The sequence below is a fragment of the Lichenostomus cassidix genome, chromosome 7 (assembly GCF_008360975.1).
Source record: "Lichenostomus cassidix isolate B80296 chromosome 7, HeHo_3.0, whole genome shotgun sequence".
Lineage (NCBI taxonomy): Eukaryota > Metazoa > Chordata > Aves > Passeriformes > Meliphagidae > Lichenostomus > Lichenostomus cassidix.
The window spans coordinates 17,251,928-17,269,954 of NC_139488.1; the positions used below are offsets into that span (position 1 = coordinate 17,251,928).

At 41.8% G+C, this 18,027-nt stretch overlaps 1 protein-coding gene across 6 annotated transcripts in view; it reads right to left on the minus strand.

Annotated features, from left to right (window-relative positions):
• The window catches only part of MAP3K20 (mitogen-activated protein kinase kinase kinase 20), a 90,823-nt gene that overhangs the window by 10,318 nt on the left and 62,478 nt on the right, over positions 1–18,027 (minus strand). For all 6 annotated transcript variants that reach the window (XM_085066442.1, XM_085066441.1, XM_085066437.1 and 3 more), the window contains exons 12-16: positions 12,491–12,535; positions 11,540–11,570; positions 11,281–11,420; positions 10,048–10,110; positions 8,696–8,788 (exon numbers count right to left, since the gene is read on the minus strand). In XM_085066442.1, coding sequence (XP_084922568.1) covers positions 8,696–8,788; positions 10,048–10,110; positions 11,281–11,420; positions 11,540–11,570; positions 12,491–12,535 — 372 coding nt within the window. The remainder of the gene's footprint in view (positions 1–8,695; positions 8,789–10,047; positions 10,111–11,280; positions 11,421–11,539; positions 11,571–12,490; positions 12,536–18,027) is intronic.

Below are 18,027 nucleotides of genomic sequence, written 5' to 3' on the forward strand. Positions count from 1 at the left end.
CAAGCTGTGTACATCCAGGGTCTGGCAGGCAGTAGGCATTGCCACTGCCCATCCCCTTGCCAGATGCGTTGTGCAGGCAGGATCCCTCTCCGAGCAGTCATGGGTCAGGCTGCCCCATGCAGGGGTGGATGCATGAGCCCTGCACAAACACTGCCTTTCCCTGCACAACACTGCCTTTCCCCGCTCTACACTGCATCTTCAGAGAAACACTCACTCTCCTGTCCCTCAAATCCAGCCCCCAAACCTTTGGTCCTTCTTGGAGCACTCTCCAGCCACACTGCACAGATACCAAAAGGGCAAGATACCATACTAGGATACCCACTCTGGTCCCTCAAAAATACATGTCTCATTTTATTTGGAAAGGTTTTCATTCTGTATTATTATAAAATCATTACTGGAAAGGGGAAAAAGAGAATGAGAGAGAGAAGGAAAGCAAGAGGCAAGAAAGGGAAGGAGATGGGAGACAAAAAGAAAAGATATTAAGGGAGGGAGGGAGGGAGGGAGGGAGGGAGGGAGGGAGGGAGGGAGGGAGGAAGGAAGGAAGGAAGGAAGGAAGGAAGGAAGGAAGGAAGGAAGGAAGGAAGGAAGGAAGGAAGGAAGGAAGGAAGGAAGGAAGGAAGGAAGGAAGGAAGGAAGGAAGGAAGGAAGGAAGGAAGGAAGGAAGGAAGGAAGGAAGGAGACTTTAGAATCAAGGCACTTAGCAAATATCTAAGATAAGTAGGTGGCTGCTTGTCTTACAAACCTGGTAACCGTTTTGTTCAACCCCACAATAAATAACGCAAGATTTGTGTGCTGGGGAAAGAAAGGGACATATTTCCCTGTTTTACAATGGAGTTTCATGCTCACATAATAGGAAAGGAATGCTCATCCATTTTAGCAAAAATTTGGCTAGAAAAACCAAGCATATGAATTTCAATTTTTGATGAATTGTAGCCATAAGAATTCTTGGATCAAAACCACGTTTAGTGCCAATGCATGTGGGAAAATAATTTGGAAAAGGCTTGTTCAAAGTATCTAGTTGATAGATGTGCTTACACAAGTCTTTCAAAGAGACTTCCCTGGACATCTTGTGACTCATGCATTAAAACACCTCCCAATAGCTACCTGCTTGCTTTTGATCTAAATAAAAAAAATCAGCTTTTTGTTTTAAAAAATTATCTAATTTCAGAACTGAGAGGCGCAACCAGCAAAACTTTTTGTGAAAACATTTCCAAATAACACTTTGACAAAGCCAGTAAACCAACAAATTCTGAAAATTATTGTAGAAAAGGAAAGCAAATCACACATGTATTTGATCTGCTTCTCCTCAGCTTCGAAACAGAAAGTAAGAACACTTTAAAAATTAAGTCTCCAGCTTACTGTGGTGACAATACTCCTTTAACCCCATATGCGTTTATGTCTGCAAAAAAAAACCTGAAAGGGAAATGAAAAAGATCAGGCACAGGCTCTAAACAGCAAACACATATCCTGCAACAACAGCTTAAAACCTTTGCTAGGGAGGCACTTCATTTTACAAGGGGGCCTAAATAAAGCATTCATTTTAAAACCAGTTGCTGCAATAAACTTTTCTGGTTTTTCGAAGATTGAAATAAAAATGGAAATGGCATTGTAGCAGGTATCTGGATATTAGAAGAAAGTAAGATGTAGCGCAAGATGAAACAAATATGAAAAAAAATGTTGGCCATGCTGATACTAAAAGTAGTAGCATGTTGATGATTTAGGTCCCCAGAAGCTCCTTTACATTCTTAGCTATTATCTATCTCAGCTGCTGAAACCTGCTGTTTTAAAGGCATTAGAGTTGAACATCTAGTGACAGCACTTGGGTTATTTATCATTATGTATCACCCTGCTACACTATATTTTATTATACTGGATTTAAAGGAAGATAACACAATTATGGTTAATTTGCTTCTCTTCTTTATATATATAGTGTCATGACCCACCACAGCTTTGTCCCATGAGATATTTTTAACCAAAAAGAAATCCACAAGAAACTCTCCCTAAAAATTCCATTAATAACCTCTTGTAGCATGTATAGGTTGCAGGGTCTGGAACTAAGAATGTTTTAATCTCTTCAGCAAAACAATGTCTCATAATGATGTACAGGACTATTGCTGCACTGATGAAGAATCATACATAATTCAGCACCTTTCACTTGGCACCACTGTGATATCCTCATTAGCAGTGGCTCACAGTGGCTGTCAGATGGTGTCCATGCGAATGCAGGCATTATATTGTCTTTGAGATGTGCAGCTGCTTCCATGACACTGCCAGTATATAAAAACATGACGCCAGTTTGTTTTATTTAGTGCTAAACCTTCCAGTTTGTAAAAACAAGGCTGACACAGAGCCTGACATGAGGCAGTGAAAATAATTAGCTCTCATTTTCTCAGCCTCCTATTTCCTTCTCCCCGCTGTGTTCTCTTTCCACTAAACCACCACATGTCAGTCGAAATGGGAGGCAATTAGTGGGCTCATTTCAGTCCCCACAACTGTGCTGAAAAGAAAGTATTTATGATGGCACAATGAACAGCTGAAAGATTAAATAACATTTGCCTTTTGAAAAGAAAATGACTTCTAGCTAAATGGGCAATTTTTGATTATTCTCAAACAAGCTTAGAGTAGTTGGTTTTTAAAATACAAGAAAGGAAAATGAGTCATTTTTAGGTGAAAGAATCAAATAAAACTTGACACAGTAATGCAAATAACTGATGTTTTATTGCAAAATATGTAAATGTGTTATACCCTTAACAATGGCTGGTGTCTCAGGTCAGGGCAGGCTGCTGCCAGCCAGGCTCCAGCAAGAGAAGGTGGCTCCACCGCCGGTTTTGTTTCAGCTGTGCAGGCAGAAAAAAAGAGGGGCGGAGGGGAGGCCTTGCGAGAGAGATGGTCTTAAAATGTACAGAAACAAAGCAAGAGGAAGATATATTTATGTTATCAGTTGCCTGGGTGCCTCCTCCGAGCCGGAGCCCTTACTCCTGTGCAAGGCAACAGGCACAGAGTGACTGCAGCTTTGCCTGGAGAAGCATGAGGCCCTTGAACACCTACACAGACCAACCAGCAGCACCAAAAATATCTGTGCCCTGGCAGCACCCTTCTTGAACATCCAGCACTGGGGAGCTCTGTGCACAACACAGTGGCACACAATGGTAAATACCCAGTGCTGCTACGTGCTGGGGGCTGGTGCCCTGAGAACAGGGGCTTGCAGCAGGCAAGACAGGAGCTCAGTGACACCCCAGCATTCACCAAAAGCTGCCCTTGCCATGTGAGCAGAAGCAGACGGCAGTGTTACAGCCGCAGGCATCATCCACATGAGCAGCCTGCTTGCAACAGCAGGATCATAAAGCACAAAAAGCACACATCCCTTTCCTGAGGGCTGCATGGGTGCCTCCTGTGCTGTCCTCAAGGGGCAGTTCCTGTGGACCACTTGTGGGAACAACGTGCAGGAGCCGTGCAGACACCACATCCCCACTGCAGCACATGGAGGTGACTGCTCACTCTCTGGGGCTTGCTGCTCTGCAGCACATTGGCTGCAGGGACAAGGGTGCACAGGAGCTCAGAAAAGGCATGGCAGGGCCACTGGACATGTCCTGCACATGCTGGGAACAAAGACTCCTCTTCCAGGTTTTTTTCTGGAGAGCACATGCCAAGCCTACAGACCACTGGGAACTTGTTTGTGCTTGTGCAGACATATCCATGACCAAAGCTGTACATAAGAGAGAATGTGTGCAAGGCAGCAAGTTAATTCTGTGGCCAAGGTATAAAACTAAATCGTTGGATTAAAACGTCTAGATAGTATAGTGAGCAAAATACATAGCTGGAAATCTGTATATCTCTTCAGGACTATGGAATAATTTCTGATGGGAATCCCTGGTATAGCACTGCCTACGCAAGGATTTTTAAAGGTCTTGTCTTGAGTTTGATCTCAGTTACACATGGATGCAGCAGCTAGAGCAACCCCAGTGAAGATGATGGAGTTATATACCAGCTCCACCTCATGCAAAAGCAATACATGGTCCTAAAAAGATTCTTTGAAAGAAAATACCAGGAGCTCGGATCACCTGCACTGATCCACCTTCTTGACAGACTACATGAATCCATTCTTAATGGTGGTGGCAGTATTTTAATGTGGCTGTGATTTTATTTTACAGATTAGGTAATCTTTTGTGACCCTTCACTGACTGCTTGTTAGAATAGGAGCAAATCAACGAAAATGGCACACAAACACAGCTACTCTGATTCTTGCATTAACTGTTAATCTTTAGTAGTGAAAGCATTGTACTTTGAGATGGAATTAAAGAGAGAGGATTTAGAAGATGCCATTTTGAGATAATGATAAATAATGCCATGTTAGAAAGTCAAGGTACCTGTGATTATTGTGCAAAGGAAGGGTCAGATAAAACCAATTCCTCTTCCAGTTTTACTTACTGAAGTGGGTTAAAATACCTGTGGAGCATGGAGAATATATATTATTGAAAAACTGTAAAACTGAAATTTTAGACGTTGGCTCTTGCTTTATTTTTAAGGAAGTAAAGAAAGGATTTATGAGCATTGATATAGTGGGAGGGTGGAGAGGAACAAGCAGCAGAAACAGTCTCAGGCACTTGTGAAACTGCATTCCAGTTACAGCTATTTCTGTACTGTTTTTTCTTGTACTGCCTGCATTTTGCCAGCCAAGGCTTCTCCACATGAAGAGTTGGTCACAGTGTCTCTTTGAAGTAACCTTAATATATATTTAATATATATAATATATTTTTGCACTACACATTTAAATAATAGCATTAAAATATATCTCAGTTTGGATATTCAAGGCTAGAAAAGAGTTCACACGGCAGATGGTTTTGAAGAGGCTCTGCTCCTTTCCTTGTCAGATGGAGAGAGAGGTAACTGGGGAAACATAAGGTGCAATGGTGAGCCAACTTCAAGGCCTTGTGTTTGGATATAGGTCAAATTGTGCCACTCTTGGTAAAAAATGAAAACATTCAATGGCATAGTGAAATCTGCCCTTTTGAGGACCAAAACTAAAGAATGCATCAATAGAAGGCAAAAAGACTGTAAGGCATCCTTCTCAAGGGGTTTGGTGATTCATCAGTGCAGAGCCAACATAGCTCAGACACCTTCCCCTGATTGGGAAATTTTAATGAGCCATCTAGGATGAGAAAGCCATTGAAAATTCCCCCTGCAGTCCTGCAAATCAGCTCAAGCCACAATGGCCAGGGTTTGTTGTTTTACTCTCCATCTTGTAGTTAATTGGTGGTTCCCTGCTTTTTTTTTAATTTGTGGGGGAAAAAAAGTCTAAATCTATCACCTTTCAGCTCATTGGGAATTATGTACAGAAAGGTCATGAAAAGGCAGTGAATGGAAGTAACCACATAACTTGAACTACAAGAGTTGGAAAAGAAACCTCTAAAAACCAGGTTAGCTTTGCAGTGCTCACTCCTGATGCATTCAGAGAGCACAAAGGTCAACTGAGCTTTTATCGCCTCCCAAGATGCAGCTAAAAAAGGAAGGAAACTGTAATGAAATGACTGCATCTGTCAGCTGGTGGAAACCAACATAATCCCACTACAAGATGCAGTTTAAATTAGATAAAAAATACGGGGCTGGTAAAGCTGTTTCTGGGAAGTCAATGTTTCATTCAGCATATATAAAAGGCTGAACATTCAAATGCTGTCCTGAAGCTTATCCAGCAGGATCCTTGCTAAGAGGCACTGCCTTTCCTAAGGACCTTCAGTTTCTGCCTGCTGATGAAGAAGGTGTGCTGGCTGTGCTGAAGGGGCATGGTGCAGTGCCTGGGAGAGGACACCTGTGCCCTGGGAAACCATCTTCACACCACAGATGGTCCTGTGCTCTTCCCAGCCAAACACATCAGAAGCAACCAGCACCCCTGAAATGGTTTCTGGGTCCTGGACCAGCTTATCCAGCACTTTTATATCCAGTGGTATTGCTGTATGTCATAATGCACTCCAAGGCTGTGCCCACTCCAGGGCTTTAGTTTGGACCAGGAGGCTTTTGTCCCATGTGTCCATCCTGTCCCATGCTTGGGCAGAGCCACCTCCAATGACATGGATGGGCTTGCTTCCAGGTGCAAGTACACCAGCAGATGCACTACAATAACTAATGGGAACTCGGCCCAGAAGACCAGCACAGAGCCAGCCTGGTGTAAAACCTCCCAGCATCACTTGTTCTCCTTACAGAGCCCTTCCTGCTGCACAGCACCACCTCCCAGCTGAGTCTAATAACCTCTCTTGCTGTACACAAGTCTGGCAGCCTACACATCACCCAGGGAACATGCACCCTCAATGTGTAACCCAGATTTGAGCTTATTGCCTCTTTTTCCTCATGACTAAAACAGGAGAAATGCTTCTTAGCTAGGCAGCTGGTTATAGGGACTGATTAGGGTAAAGTTCCTTTGAGAAATTTATTTTTAAACTGATGTAGGCCAGCTTTTTAGCTAAAAAGATGGTGGAAGGTATGATCCCAAGTGCTTCTGCTGACCCAGTTTTACAGGAACAGGCACCACTCTTTTATAAAAATGGGACAATAAAAGAAATTTAAACCCTTCAATCCTGGTTTACTCTCTATTTCCAATTCATTTTGAAACAAATCTAGATGGCAACAGTAGCTGACTCAAAGCAGCCTCTAGGGGAGCTAGAAGATTGTATCCAGGGGTTTTCAAAGACGCAAGCTAGCCACATTTCCTATTCTGTATGTACCACACCAGTCTTTGTTAGTGTTATGTTTAATGTAAATTACTTGCCCATGTTGGCCCTTGCATCCTGCCCAAAAGCTCAGGTGATCTACTCCTTCTGGTCCACTTTTTCAAACTGGCTCTGCTGCAACATCTTTAAAGGCAGGTACAATGTGTAGATCTCAGACAGATGTTTCCAGCCCAGACACATTCAGGTGACAGTGCATTCCCTGGAAGAGATTCACTAAGCACATGGCATGCTGCTGACAGGGAAGGCATGCCTGGCATGCAACCACAGCTTCAGAGGGAATGGCTTCCTTAGAAAAGAGCCCCACAGCACACAGAGCAGACAGGAACAATTAAAAGCTCACAGGGAAGGCAGAACCAAATAAAACAGGTTGTCAGAAACCTGCAGAGGTTATGTCAGCTTTACATAGGCCCATTGAACTAACTCTGCCCTCTCATAACAATTCAGCTTCTGTCCCATAGACTTTGCATACAGTCTCATTTGCACATTTTGCTGTCATGGCTAAAACATCTACTTGTCTTCAAACGTAAGGAGGCATTGGTACAACATGAACTTCTCTCCAGTGCTCAGAGGTCTATTTGCTCCTTCTCTTGCTCCTTCCTGGGGATGGTTGCCCACCTCCCTGCATTATGGCTCACAGACCATACTGGAAATGGAAGGGAGATATGAGCTATTTCATGGACTGTCAGTTCCTTGAAGAGTTAGTTGCACATGGGAGAGAAAAATGCACACCTACAAAAAAACAGCTGTACAGCTGCATAAGCAACATGCATTCAAGAACACTGAGACAGTATAAGTAATTCACATAGTGATAAAGAAGATTTTTATAGGAAAAAGAAGTACTTAGGATAAAAGAAACAAACTAAAAAAGGAAATCTCCAGACAAAAAGCTTTTTCAAATTGATGAAATTATTTCAGTACAAGTACAAGTTCCTACTAAGTTCAAACCTAAATGCTTTCTCTGCAAGCACCACCAAGTACAGAAATCAAGGGACTTCTGCAAATAATATGCCCTGAAAGCAAAGCAGCCAGATAACATAAGATGAAAGTCAGCCTCCCACAAGTTTAGGGTGGACACACAATGCAGATTTATCAAATACAAAAGGAAACAAATCCTGCTGTCACAACCCCTGACTCTAGCTCAGAAATGCTTTGCACACCATTTCCACATAGATTATTAATTCTACAACCCTTGAACTCAGAGTCCATGGCAAGCTGGACAAAGAAAACAAAAAGCATGGGACAAACCTCACTCTTGAGAAAAAACAATGTGGTAGAAATCCTTTGCTGGAACATCTGGACTCATCAACATTCCTGTTACACAGGGTGTAACGAGAGATCCTTGAACCAGCTCGGCTTGGAGCTGAGGTCTGATTAGGATGTGGCATGCTGGCAATTGCCTTTTACCAGCTGATGCACAGCAGTTTTGTGCGATGTGCTGCCACTACCCCTCCCTCCTTCCCCAGTACCATGAGGGCACACAGTCACCATCAGGACCAGTCCTGTCCTGCCCAGCCAGCAGCCATGCATACCATGCATTTTCCAAACTCCTCCTGGTTGCATAAAACAGTATCTCCTTTCTGCTGAGACAAAAGTAAGTCTGCCCACCAACATCAGGTGTGTGCCACTGCTCAACTGTCAGTGGGGATTTTTTAATAAATGGATTATTATTTCACACCCATTGGGATAAAAGGAACAAAATGAAATCCCAAATTACAAAATACAGTTTGAAAAATTGTTCACAAGGAAACAAAAGCTTTCAGCCAAAACTTTCTCTGCCACTCTTTTCTTCCTTGCCTGTTCTTGGGCACGGTTCCTCAGCACTGACGCAGCCCCATTTGCCACCTTGACATTCAGTCAGCACTTTCCGAACCAAGAGGGTTCTTGTGCCAATTTATCTTTTGTGTCCAGAATAAACTGGACCCTCTGAGTAGGGACTGTTAACCAAACCAACGGATCCAGCACTCCCAGCTTACCTTTGGACCATTTCCCGGCTTCAAGTGATAACCAAAAACAAGTTCAAGATTCACTACTTTCTCTATGCTTTCTTCAGCTCCACCTGCAGAATCCTGCCAAAAAGCCAGTCAAAGGTGAGAATTCACATCTACCACAATCACTGGGAGACAGGAGCAAGCTCTTTGGTGTAAGAAAGGATTTGCCTTTCAGATGCTACAAGTCTGGCAGGCAGCAGGAAGGAGACACCACACTCCAAGAGGGGCAAAGGCTTCTGCATGGGTTTAGGGCAGGCAGTGGATGGCAACTAGGAGATGCTGTATGATTTCTGTTCCTGGTTGAGCTGCTCTGGCACACTGCAGTGTTTCTGTGAGCATTGTGGCAGCCTCTGCCATTGGAATTGCAGCTGGCACAGCAAGGCAGCAACGCTCTGACTTTCCTTTTCCCCTCCAGGGAACAGAGTTTTGCTCTATGCAAATTCACTTCTAGTGGATTTCACTCTATAGCTGTGCAATAAATTATGACTAAAAAGCTAATTCAGGATTTGGGGTCTAGAATTGCTTGATTAGTTCACTGAACTAAGTTAGGCAAATATCTGTTCTAGCAACACCAAGGCTCCCAAACACCCTCTCTCTTTTGCATGGGTCTTATTACTGATATTAGAAAACCAATAGATTAACATAAGGGTGACTAGACACTCAATCATCCTCTCTGGTAACCTTAGCAAACTGAGGAATGATAGGCTCATTCTGTGCCAGGGGTCTGCTGTTCTTCAGTGGTGACTGTGGCTAGCACAGGTTTTTCCCATGAGAATTTTTCTTGTGTTTTATAAATAAAGATAAAGTTTGGATGTTATTGGAACAGTGTCCCAGAACTTGGGCAGTGCAGGCCTGGCCAATCAGGCCTGGGGGAAGGCTTCTGACTGACCAATCTGGGTGACTTTTGAGAACTCTATATATGTGATGAAATCAAAACAATAAAGGTCATTCCTTCTTGCCACTGAGAACTGGTGTTTTCATTACTCTGCTAGCTGCTCAACAGCGACAGGTGACCAGTTGGTGGCAGCAGTTTGGAGGATTGGCTCTTCAAAGTACTTTCTGATTAATGACAGAAAACTAATTGCAACCAGTTGTCTTCTAATTTTATTCCACTGGTTCCATTATAAAATCTTAGAACCTCCTTGAAAACAACTTTGATTATCCTATTACTTGTTCTGGTGTGACCCATCTCTGCTGTTGACCCTCTGCATTCGGTACAACCCTCTGCAGGAACAGCAGCTTCACCCTCCCCTGAATGGGAGAAAGTTGAGACATGAGAAGAGTGAAATATTCATACCAGCACGAGAAGCACGTCTTATATCAACAATGAGACTTGCCTTAATTAATGGTGGAAAATGAAATAGATTTAGGTAGTCATGGGTTAACTTCTCGATAGCAGTCTAGAAAAAAAAAAGCAACAAAACCAGATAGGAGTTATTTAGTATCTCGTCCTGCAAAAACCAGCATGAAAAACAGTGCAACTCCAAGTGCTGTGTTTTCCACTGTGGATACATTAGGGCATGTGAGAAGAGTTTAAAACACAGCCCTGTTCTGGAAACTACTGTGGTAGATTGGCCCCGTTTCATATTCAGAATCAGACGTGCTTAATCAGAGACAGTGATGTTTGGGGGGTTGTTTTTGTTGTTTTTATTTATGCTCAATCAACCCAGCAAGCTGAGATCTTTCATTTTGGGCATTATTGACTTTATTAAGTTTCAGTAATTTTCCCTGTAGGAAACATAAATGAAATATATCAGTAATGGTGTGTAGGCAGGGAAAAAAATGACTGATGAGCAAAAGGGGAACAAATTTGCGGGACTTACGAAGCTAAATTTACTGGACTAGCAATTAGGATACAAGTATCTCTTTACTAGCAAATTGTGATCTAAAATGATTGTGACCCAACAGAATTATAGATGCTGCTTTTAGAGAATCCCTTTCCCAAAGATGACTGCCAGAAAACTGAACTCTCCTGTGGCTACAGTACTAATACCAATACCATTACTGCTGTCATGATCACATATTCCAGACCGTGACTTTCTTAACTCATTCCAAACATTAGATATTTAAAACACTGTTTTAAAGCAAAGGTTTAAGAGCAAAGAAACATGGCTGTCAATCAGCTTTAAAGTTGTCCAACACAGTTTTGTCAGTCCAAATATGCTTCATACTATAAAGGAGACGTGGAAGTTGCAATTTCAGTTCAGATAACTGGTTTTGTGTCTATTTTTCCTTCAGCTAAAGAGAACTCTCTCTGAAGATTCCCAAGCTTTTCTGCTGGGCGAATAGCCCTCCTAGGTGAATCTGTAGCAGTATTGCCATCCAGCTCACAAGAAAACCAAGAACTACAGAGGAGTATAAAGACCACAGCACATTTTCAAGCCTCATTAAATGCTCAGGTTGCTTTGGATTCTAGATCCATATGAAGCTATAACTGTTTATTTTAGATACCAAATATGTTCTCTGTTTAGCTTTGTAACTTTTTCTGTTGCTAATACTACTGAAACCCCATAGACTCCATAATATTCACACTACAACCTATTGCAACATTCAATATAAGCTGAGAATACCTTTAAATGGATGATGTGTCCTCTGGAAACAATTCCCATGTCCTTTAAATCCTCTTCTTCTAGAAGAAGCAATTGTTTCCCAGTGATATGATGTTCCTTAAACAAGCTAGCATAGATACTCATTTCACCAGAAGTATCGCCTTAAGATAAAAGAGGTTATTCAGAAATCCACAGGGTACTTGATTGGAGGGGGGAAAAATGAACAAATGTATACAAATTCATAAATGTGAATATGAAAGTACATATTAATAGCTTTTACCTTTTCTAGTAAGTTGTTGCATCCAGAAATACTGCAAAAAAGAGGAATCAATCTTGAAGCTCAAATTATCAAAATTTTGTACTACAGTTATTAGGAGTTCACATTTAATCATCCTTTTTAAAACAAAATTCAAAAATATTTCTCACTTTGGGATAAATGGTTCAAGATTCACCATTGCAAGTGATTAATTCTATTTAGCTTTGCCAAATTGCTTTCCATTTTGCAGCCACCTTTGTCAGTTTATTGTCATGAAAACTGAAATGACCAAAGCAGTAGCTGAGAAATGTGACGTGCTAAAAGGGCTGAAGTGAAGGAGCCAGGGCTCTTAAGGCTTTTGCACTGGTTTTCCAGACAGTCCTTTGGTAAACATCAGCCAAACAACCCCACGATGCACAACACACAAAGAGAGTGCTTGACAGAACATTAAAATAATTTTGACACATCACTGTGCCAGAGGTAAATCACTGATGTGTCTTGTTAGCCTTTTAACTGAATAAAAAGGTAAAAAGTACTCAATGCCATTATTTTATATGAAAAAGAGAATCTACATCCCCTAAAAAGCCTTTCACTTTTTTTCAGCTAATTGCCATCCAGGTGGCACGCAGTGGGATAAAGCCTTTGAACCCAGTTTGTCCTGTCCAGGGTCAGGTCTTTGGGCACTTCTACATTCCTTAAACAAGGACTCAGGAATGCCCTCCTGGCTTCTGACAGTTCCCAGCTACCACTATTTTCTGGATATTGGAGAATGTGACTGTTTTATGAAGGTAACCTAAATCCTTAATTTACTCAAGGTAATTTTCAAGCCTTTCTGGGACACAAGTTTCACCAAACAAACAACAGTAAAATCTCACCTAGATGTTCTGACCTGACCTTCCCTCCCGCCACACCCACTGCAATTTGTTGGAGAGCTCCAGCAGCACAACCCTGGCCACATTAACACAAAATACTCACCACATCTTCTTCGGTCCATGCACAAATATCAAAGGAGGGCAGCAACTGTGTGAGAGACACGAATTGAAAAGAAAACCATCTCACCATTTTCCTCCCCTCCACCCAAATTTTACTCTGGTGGCTGATACTATTCTGTTCGTTTTTCCCTGCAAAGTGCAGGACTTAGGCTGGGAATCCAATTAAACCATTGGATTCACACTGATCATGGGCTGGCTCCAACAGCACACTGTCAGTGTTAAATCGATCCTATCACTCTCCGCAGATAAAATTACCAGCAGATCTCCAACAAAAACAACTTAGGAAGCAAAAGTAAACCATCTCATGGCAAGGGACTCTAGCTGCCTTTCCTCTTGGCTCTGACACTGTGAGAAGGCTTTTGCTATGGCTTTGGTGCCACTTGATTTCTGCAATGAAAATAATGCTGCGATTATGACTCCCTCCCAAATGATGGATATTTTCTTCAAAAGGAAGGAAAACTCTCACTGGACAGCAGCAAAACCAGAATTTGGAGTCTGGCCCCTGCAGATTGTCTTCCTGTCCATGCACAGACAAGTGTCTCTTTGTAATGCTTTGTAACTGGTCCCCTGAGTCTGGGGGGTGCTGTATTTCCCAGTCTCCTCCTACACTTTGTTGGATGCCAAATGGTGTCAGCTCTTGAAGCACTAGGAAACCACAGAGAAAGGAGAGCATTGAACAAAATTCTGGGATGATTTGAAAACTGACAAAGATGTCACTGTAATACTGCTTGCCATTTTGCTCATTCAAGGTATCCTAAGCTTCACCTTCTTGGCATTTTTATCCAGCTTAAAGGGTTGTAGATCAGTATTTGGCGTGTCAGTGTCTCCCGGAGGCTCAGGATCATGATGTAGTTGCAAACTCATTTGATGTAGATAACAGTGATTTATGAGAGACTCAGCTCAGTAACCCATGAGTAACTCCATGGCTTTGTCACCTCCTCCAGAGAGCCCTGCCATGCCCAGGTTCACCAGCCCCCACCCACAGGTCAATCACATCCCCTCAGCAGGCCCTCACCCTGCCACCTCCAGCTGCACACTGAGCCCCAGGGCAGAGCTGCTCTCCAGGCATGACACCAGGGTCTAGTGCCACCTGCCCACAACTTCCAGCCCTCACTGTGGAACACCCTTCACAGCACCCACAAGTTACATCCATCGAAGAACTTGAGTGCCCAACACCCCTTGACTTCTGCCTCCGTATCTACTGACTTCTTGCTGTCCACCCCACTCTGAGGACTTTTCAGATCTTCTTTCTCCTCCACCAGTGTCTCAGTCAAATCTTGCTGGGCACAAACAATTCACGAGACCAGCTGAAGCCACCTCTGTAAGGAGTATCTAGAGGATCTTCAAACTCACCCTCTGCCCACTGCTTCCCCAAAGGGTACAGAGCCAAAGGCATCAGGGTGAACTGGCAGAAGGCAAGATGTGTCTGCGAGAAAAAAAATGAGATCTTCCTAACTTTTTCTCTCTACTACACCTTATTTGCAACCAAGCTTCTCAACCTACCCGCTGTTAGGCCATCCCTATGCTAACAGCAACCCACAGCCTGGGCAGAATGCTGTGGGGCAAAAGTAGTGCTGAGGGTGACATTTAAGCACAAGGAAGGGCAACTGGCAATTGTGAACACGCTCAGGAGGCCATGAGTTGTGTCTTTTGTAGGCACTTTTAGTCAAACTGGCTGATGCTGCAGCAGGAGCCTGGTACAATAATTTGTATAACTAAAAAATGTACTGCAGAAGTCCAGTAGTGTATTTTTTGATGTGCAGTGAATTTTTTCAGCTTTATCCATGTTTAAATATAACCAGTAGCAGAATAGTTCTATATTATTTCTTCTTTTTTTAATACTGGAAGAATAAAGGAGAAATGTCTCACAGTGAGCAATACAAAAAAGTGACTTGAACCAGCAGACATTAAGGAACCTCTTGAAACACCAGCATTTTACACAGTGACACAAATGCATAAAATTTACTGTCAAAATGTTTATTGCAAAATAGAAGTTTGGAACAAAAGAGAAGCGAGGGAAAAGTTCACATCAAAAGAAAGTTTATGACACCAATCGAGGAAATTGAATACATTGCATGATTTCTTTTTGTTTGTTTGCTTTGGTTTTACACTGGAAAATCAAATCCACAGTGTGAATTAAACAAGACATGGTATGTCAAGTGCAATAAAGAAGATAACTGACACTGCAAGACTTTACCACAGAGAAGTGTAACATTGCACGTTCCACACAAATTATATATTCAGTTTACAGCATAAGAGTCTTGGCATAGGCACTGCGCTCAGCTTTGCTTTTTCAGAAGGGAAAATGAAGTTTTCTAACACTGTGAAAATATTTTCTATTCAAATTCCATCAGTTCAAACTTGAAGTGTAAGTAGCATCGACTCCTACTATTCAGTACAAAACTTCTTCAGTAGTGCAAAAGCAAGAAATGCAGTGGACTATATCTGACTTTAAAAAGCATATGAATATTTAGCACACAATATAAAATGTTTAAAGAAAGTTGTTGGTTCTACAGTTTTAAAATTAAATCTTAACACATCAGAAATCTCTGTGCAGATTTTACAGTGTGCACTAAGTCGAAACCTGGGAGAAAGAGAAAGGTCTCTCCTCCAGATTCCTACCAGTGCATTTTAAGGCCTGTGAAAATTACTAAATGAATTTACTTTTTCTACCTGAACGTTCTACCTAGGATTGTAGTTAAAACCTCTGTCAAGTTAGAGGTCTTATTAAAAACCTGTAAAAGCTGCCTGATTACAGAAAAAGAAAGTACAGCACTAAAGACACACAGTAACACTGCTGAATACTTAATGGCTATATGCACACTATGGATCTACTGCTACTGCTGAGAGCAACATCAATCATTACTGCACCAGATATTTAACTCAGAATAAACACTTTAAAACCCAGAAGGAAAGGGAAGCAACATCTAAGAAAACCTCTGGAACGATACACAAATGAGTAGTCAAGAACATGACTGTGTGACAAGATGCCATGCCAGACCTCACCTCCAGGAAGCCCCTCCCATCCAGAGGGGACAAGCTCCACGTCAGGGAGCACACAATGGCTGGTGATGCAGCATACCTACACACCATACCTTAAGACACTTGCCACTCCAAGGAATTTGTGGTGTCATTGTCACAAAAATAACTAGAGCAACAGTTTTCCACTATTAAGTCCCCTTTCCATTTTTTTTTCCTCCACTGCTGAAGGAAAAGAAAGGGAGTTGGGAGTCGGACGTCCTGTCTTGGTCCCAGCTGACCATTGCATCTTTAAGCAACCCAAAAGTGGATCCTCCCCATTCTCCTCTCAGGCCATTTACCCACCTAAGTCAACGTTTGCAGTACAGCAGTCTGGTAAAAAAGAGAAGTTCAGGCCTGGTTCTTACCTTTTCCCTCCATCAAATGCAGCAATATTATTTTACTGCAAATACCTTCAGGTTTATGGAAGACAGAGAAAACTGGGAACCCAAAAAGCCTGGCAGGGCCTAGGGAACTGAGAGGTGTACAAGGCACAGGAAGGCTTCTGGTGGTTTGTGCTGGTTTTGGCCCAGAGCAGCCAGAAAATTTTCTTCTGGGTTTGGTTAATGCTTTCATAAGCTGAAACACTATGTGGCTGTGGACAGTTGTGAAGATTCATATAACCTGGTGATGAGACAGGTAGAAGACAGACTGGGATACACTGCACAGCAAAATCAGGTGTGGAAGATGAAATACTCTGACCTCCTCCAATCACCATACCTGCCCAACAGAGCCATTTTCAAAGCCTTTATCTAGTGAGAAGCATTTCAGAGGCAAAACCAACACAGCTTGATTCTCACATATGATATTTGGCTTGTAAACTGGAGACATCTGGTATGAAACTCATCACAGGAAACTAAAAATGCAGTCAATACCACCTACTTTTTTAGTAAGCATAGCCAATATCCTAAGTATAACACTATGTCAACCACATCAGAAGAGTTTGTCATATGTTGTCACCTTATCTACAATTCAGAGATCACCTTTGCTATTTTGAATGCACAGGGAGGTTTACAAGAACTTAAATTTTCCCTTAATATAGTTTAATTTGCTTTGACAAGTAACATGAGGAAAGAAAGGCGAAGGGGAAAATCCATCTCTTAAAAATAATGAAATAAGCAGATAGTAGAAATTACTACAAGCATGTTATCACATTCTGATAATATCTGCTGATACAAGTTACACCCCTGGGAAAGCAGAAAACCTTGAAGACAGACTTAAACCTTGTGATTTTGCAACTATGAAAATTTGTGTCATACTACTTTAAAACTATTTTTATTTCTGTAAATATTAAGGAGTGAATTTACAAATTCAGTTAAAACCCATACAAACACAAATGTGCATGAAGTGCTCCGAGATTGTCAAACACCAAAAAAGTGCAAAACATCAACGCTAGGAACATTTTTTATTTTTAAATCCTAAATGTACTGAACCAAATTTCATTTTCAGTTGTACAACCCTACACTGCTTATGTGGTACAATAATGTATGCACAATGATAAATATCTTAAGATCTAAAGTGCACCTATTACATTACACAAATCCATCAAATTTTGCTGAGTGCAAAGTGGCAGTTACAAAAATAGTATCATTGCTGTGGGTGTTAGCAGACATAGACTTACAAAAATAGTACAAATCTGCACTGGAAAAGCCTATTTGTTCTTATTTCCTTTTCATTACTTGCCTTTCCATAACTCTTTTTCTCCCTAAAATCAGGTTGCTTTGATGGACCTAAGAAGCCATCCCCACCAGTGTGGAAGGAGTTAAGCTTCTCCTTGGGATACTTCGTACATTTACTGCATCATTTAAATTATAATTTCATCATGAGAAAAGCTTCCAGATACAAGTGGGTTGCCTTCAAGTCAGTAGATTTGCAAGTGTTTGGAAGAAGGTTCAATGACATCCTACAGAAACGAAGCATCTCAGCAGGTCTAATCCTGTGCAAACTGAATGGAGTAGGCCAGCTTGAAGCACAGCAATTGCTGCCTTGCAGGTTACCTGACCAGTGCTGATGCTTAAGGATAAAACAATTCTTTCTCAAGACCCAAACAGGTGCCCACTCTAGAAGAACTCCTTCAAAGAACTTTCTGTTTTGTTGAATGAAGATGTAATGATTTCAGGCCTGCTGTTATCTAATGTATCCATTTTTCTCTTAAGCTATCCACAAAACACTCACCATAATACGTAGGTTAGAGCTGTGTAACAGGCAAGCCTATAATTAAAGAAGCCACTGAAAAACAGAAGTTTTCATAAAAGAAACCCTTCCAGTAATTGAAAATGGAATTTTGATGGCTTATTTCCACTACTGCTGAACTACACAGTAACATTTTTCTTTTGAAATGCTGCCCTTCTTCCTTGGCAAATATTTTACAACATCTTCCTTTCTAACCTGCATCTCTGTTCACACTGGTTTCCCTCCCTCCTTCTGCATCACCACTAAAGGGGTCATCAGGAGAAACATCCTCACTCCTCTCAACACAAGTGCCTGGCAGGCAATTATTGC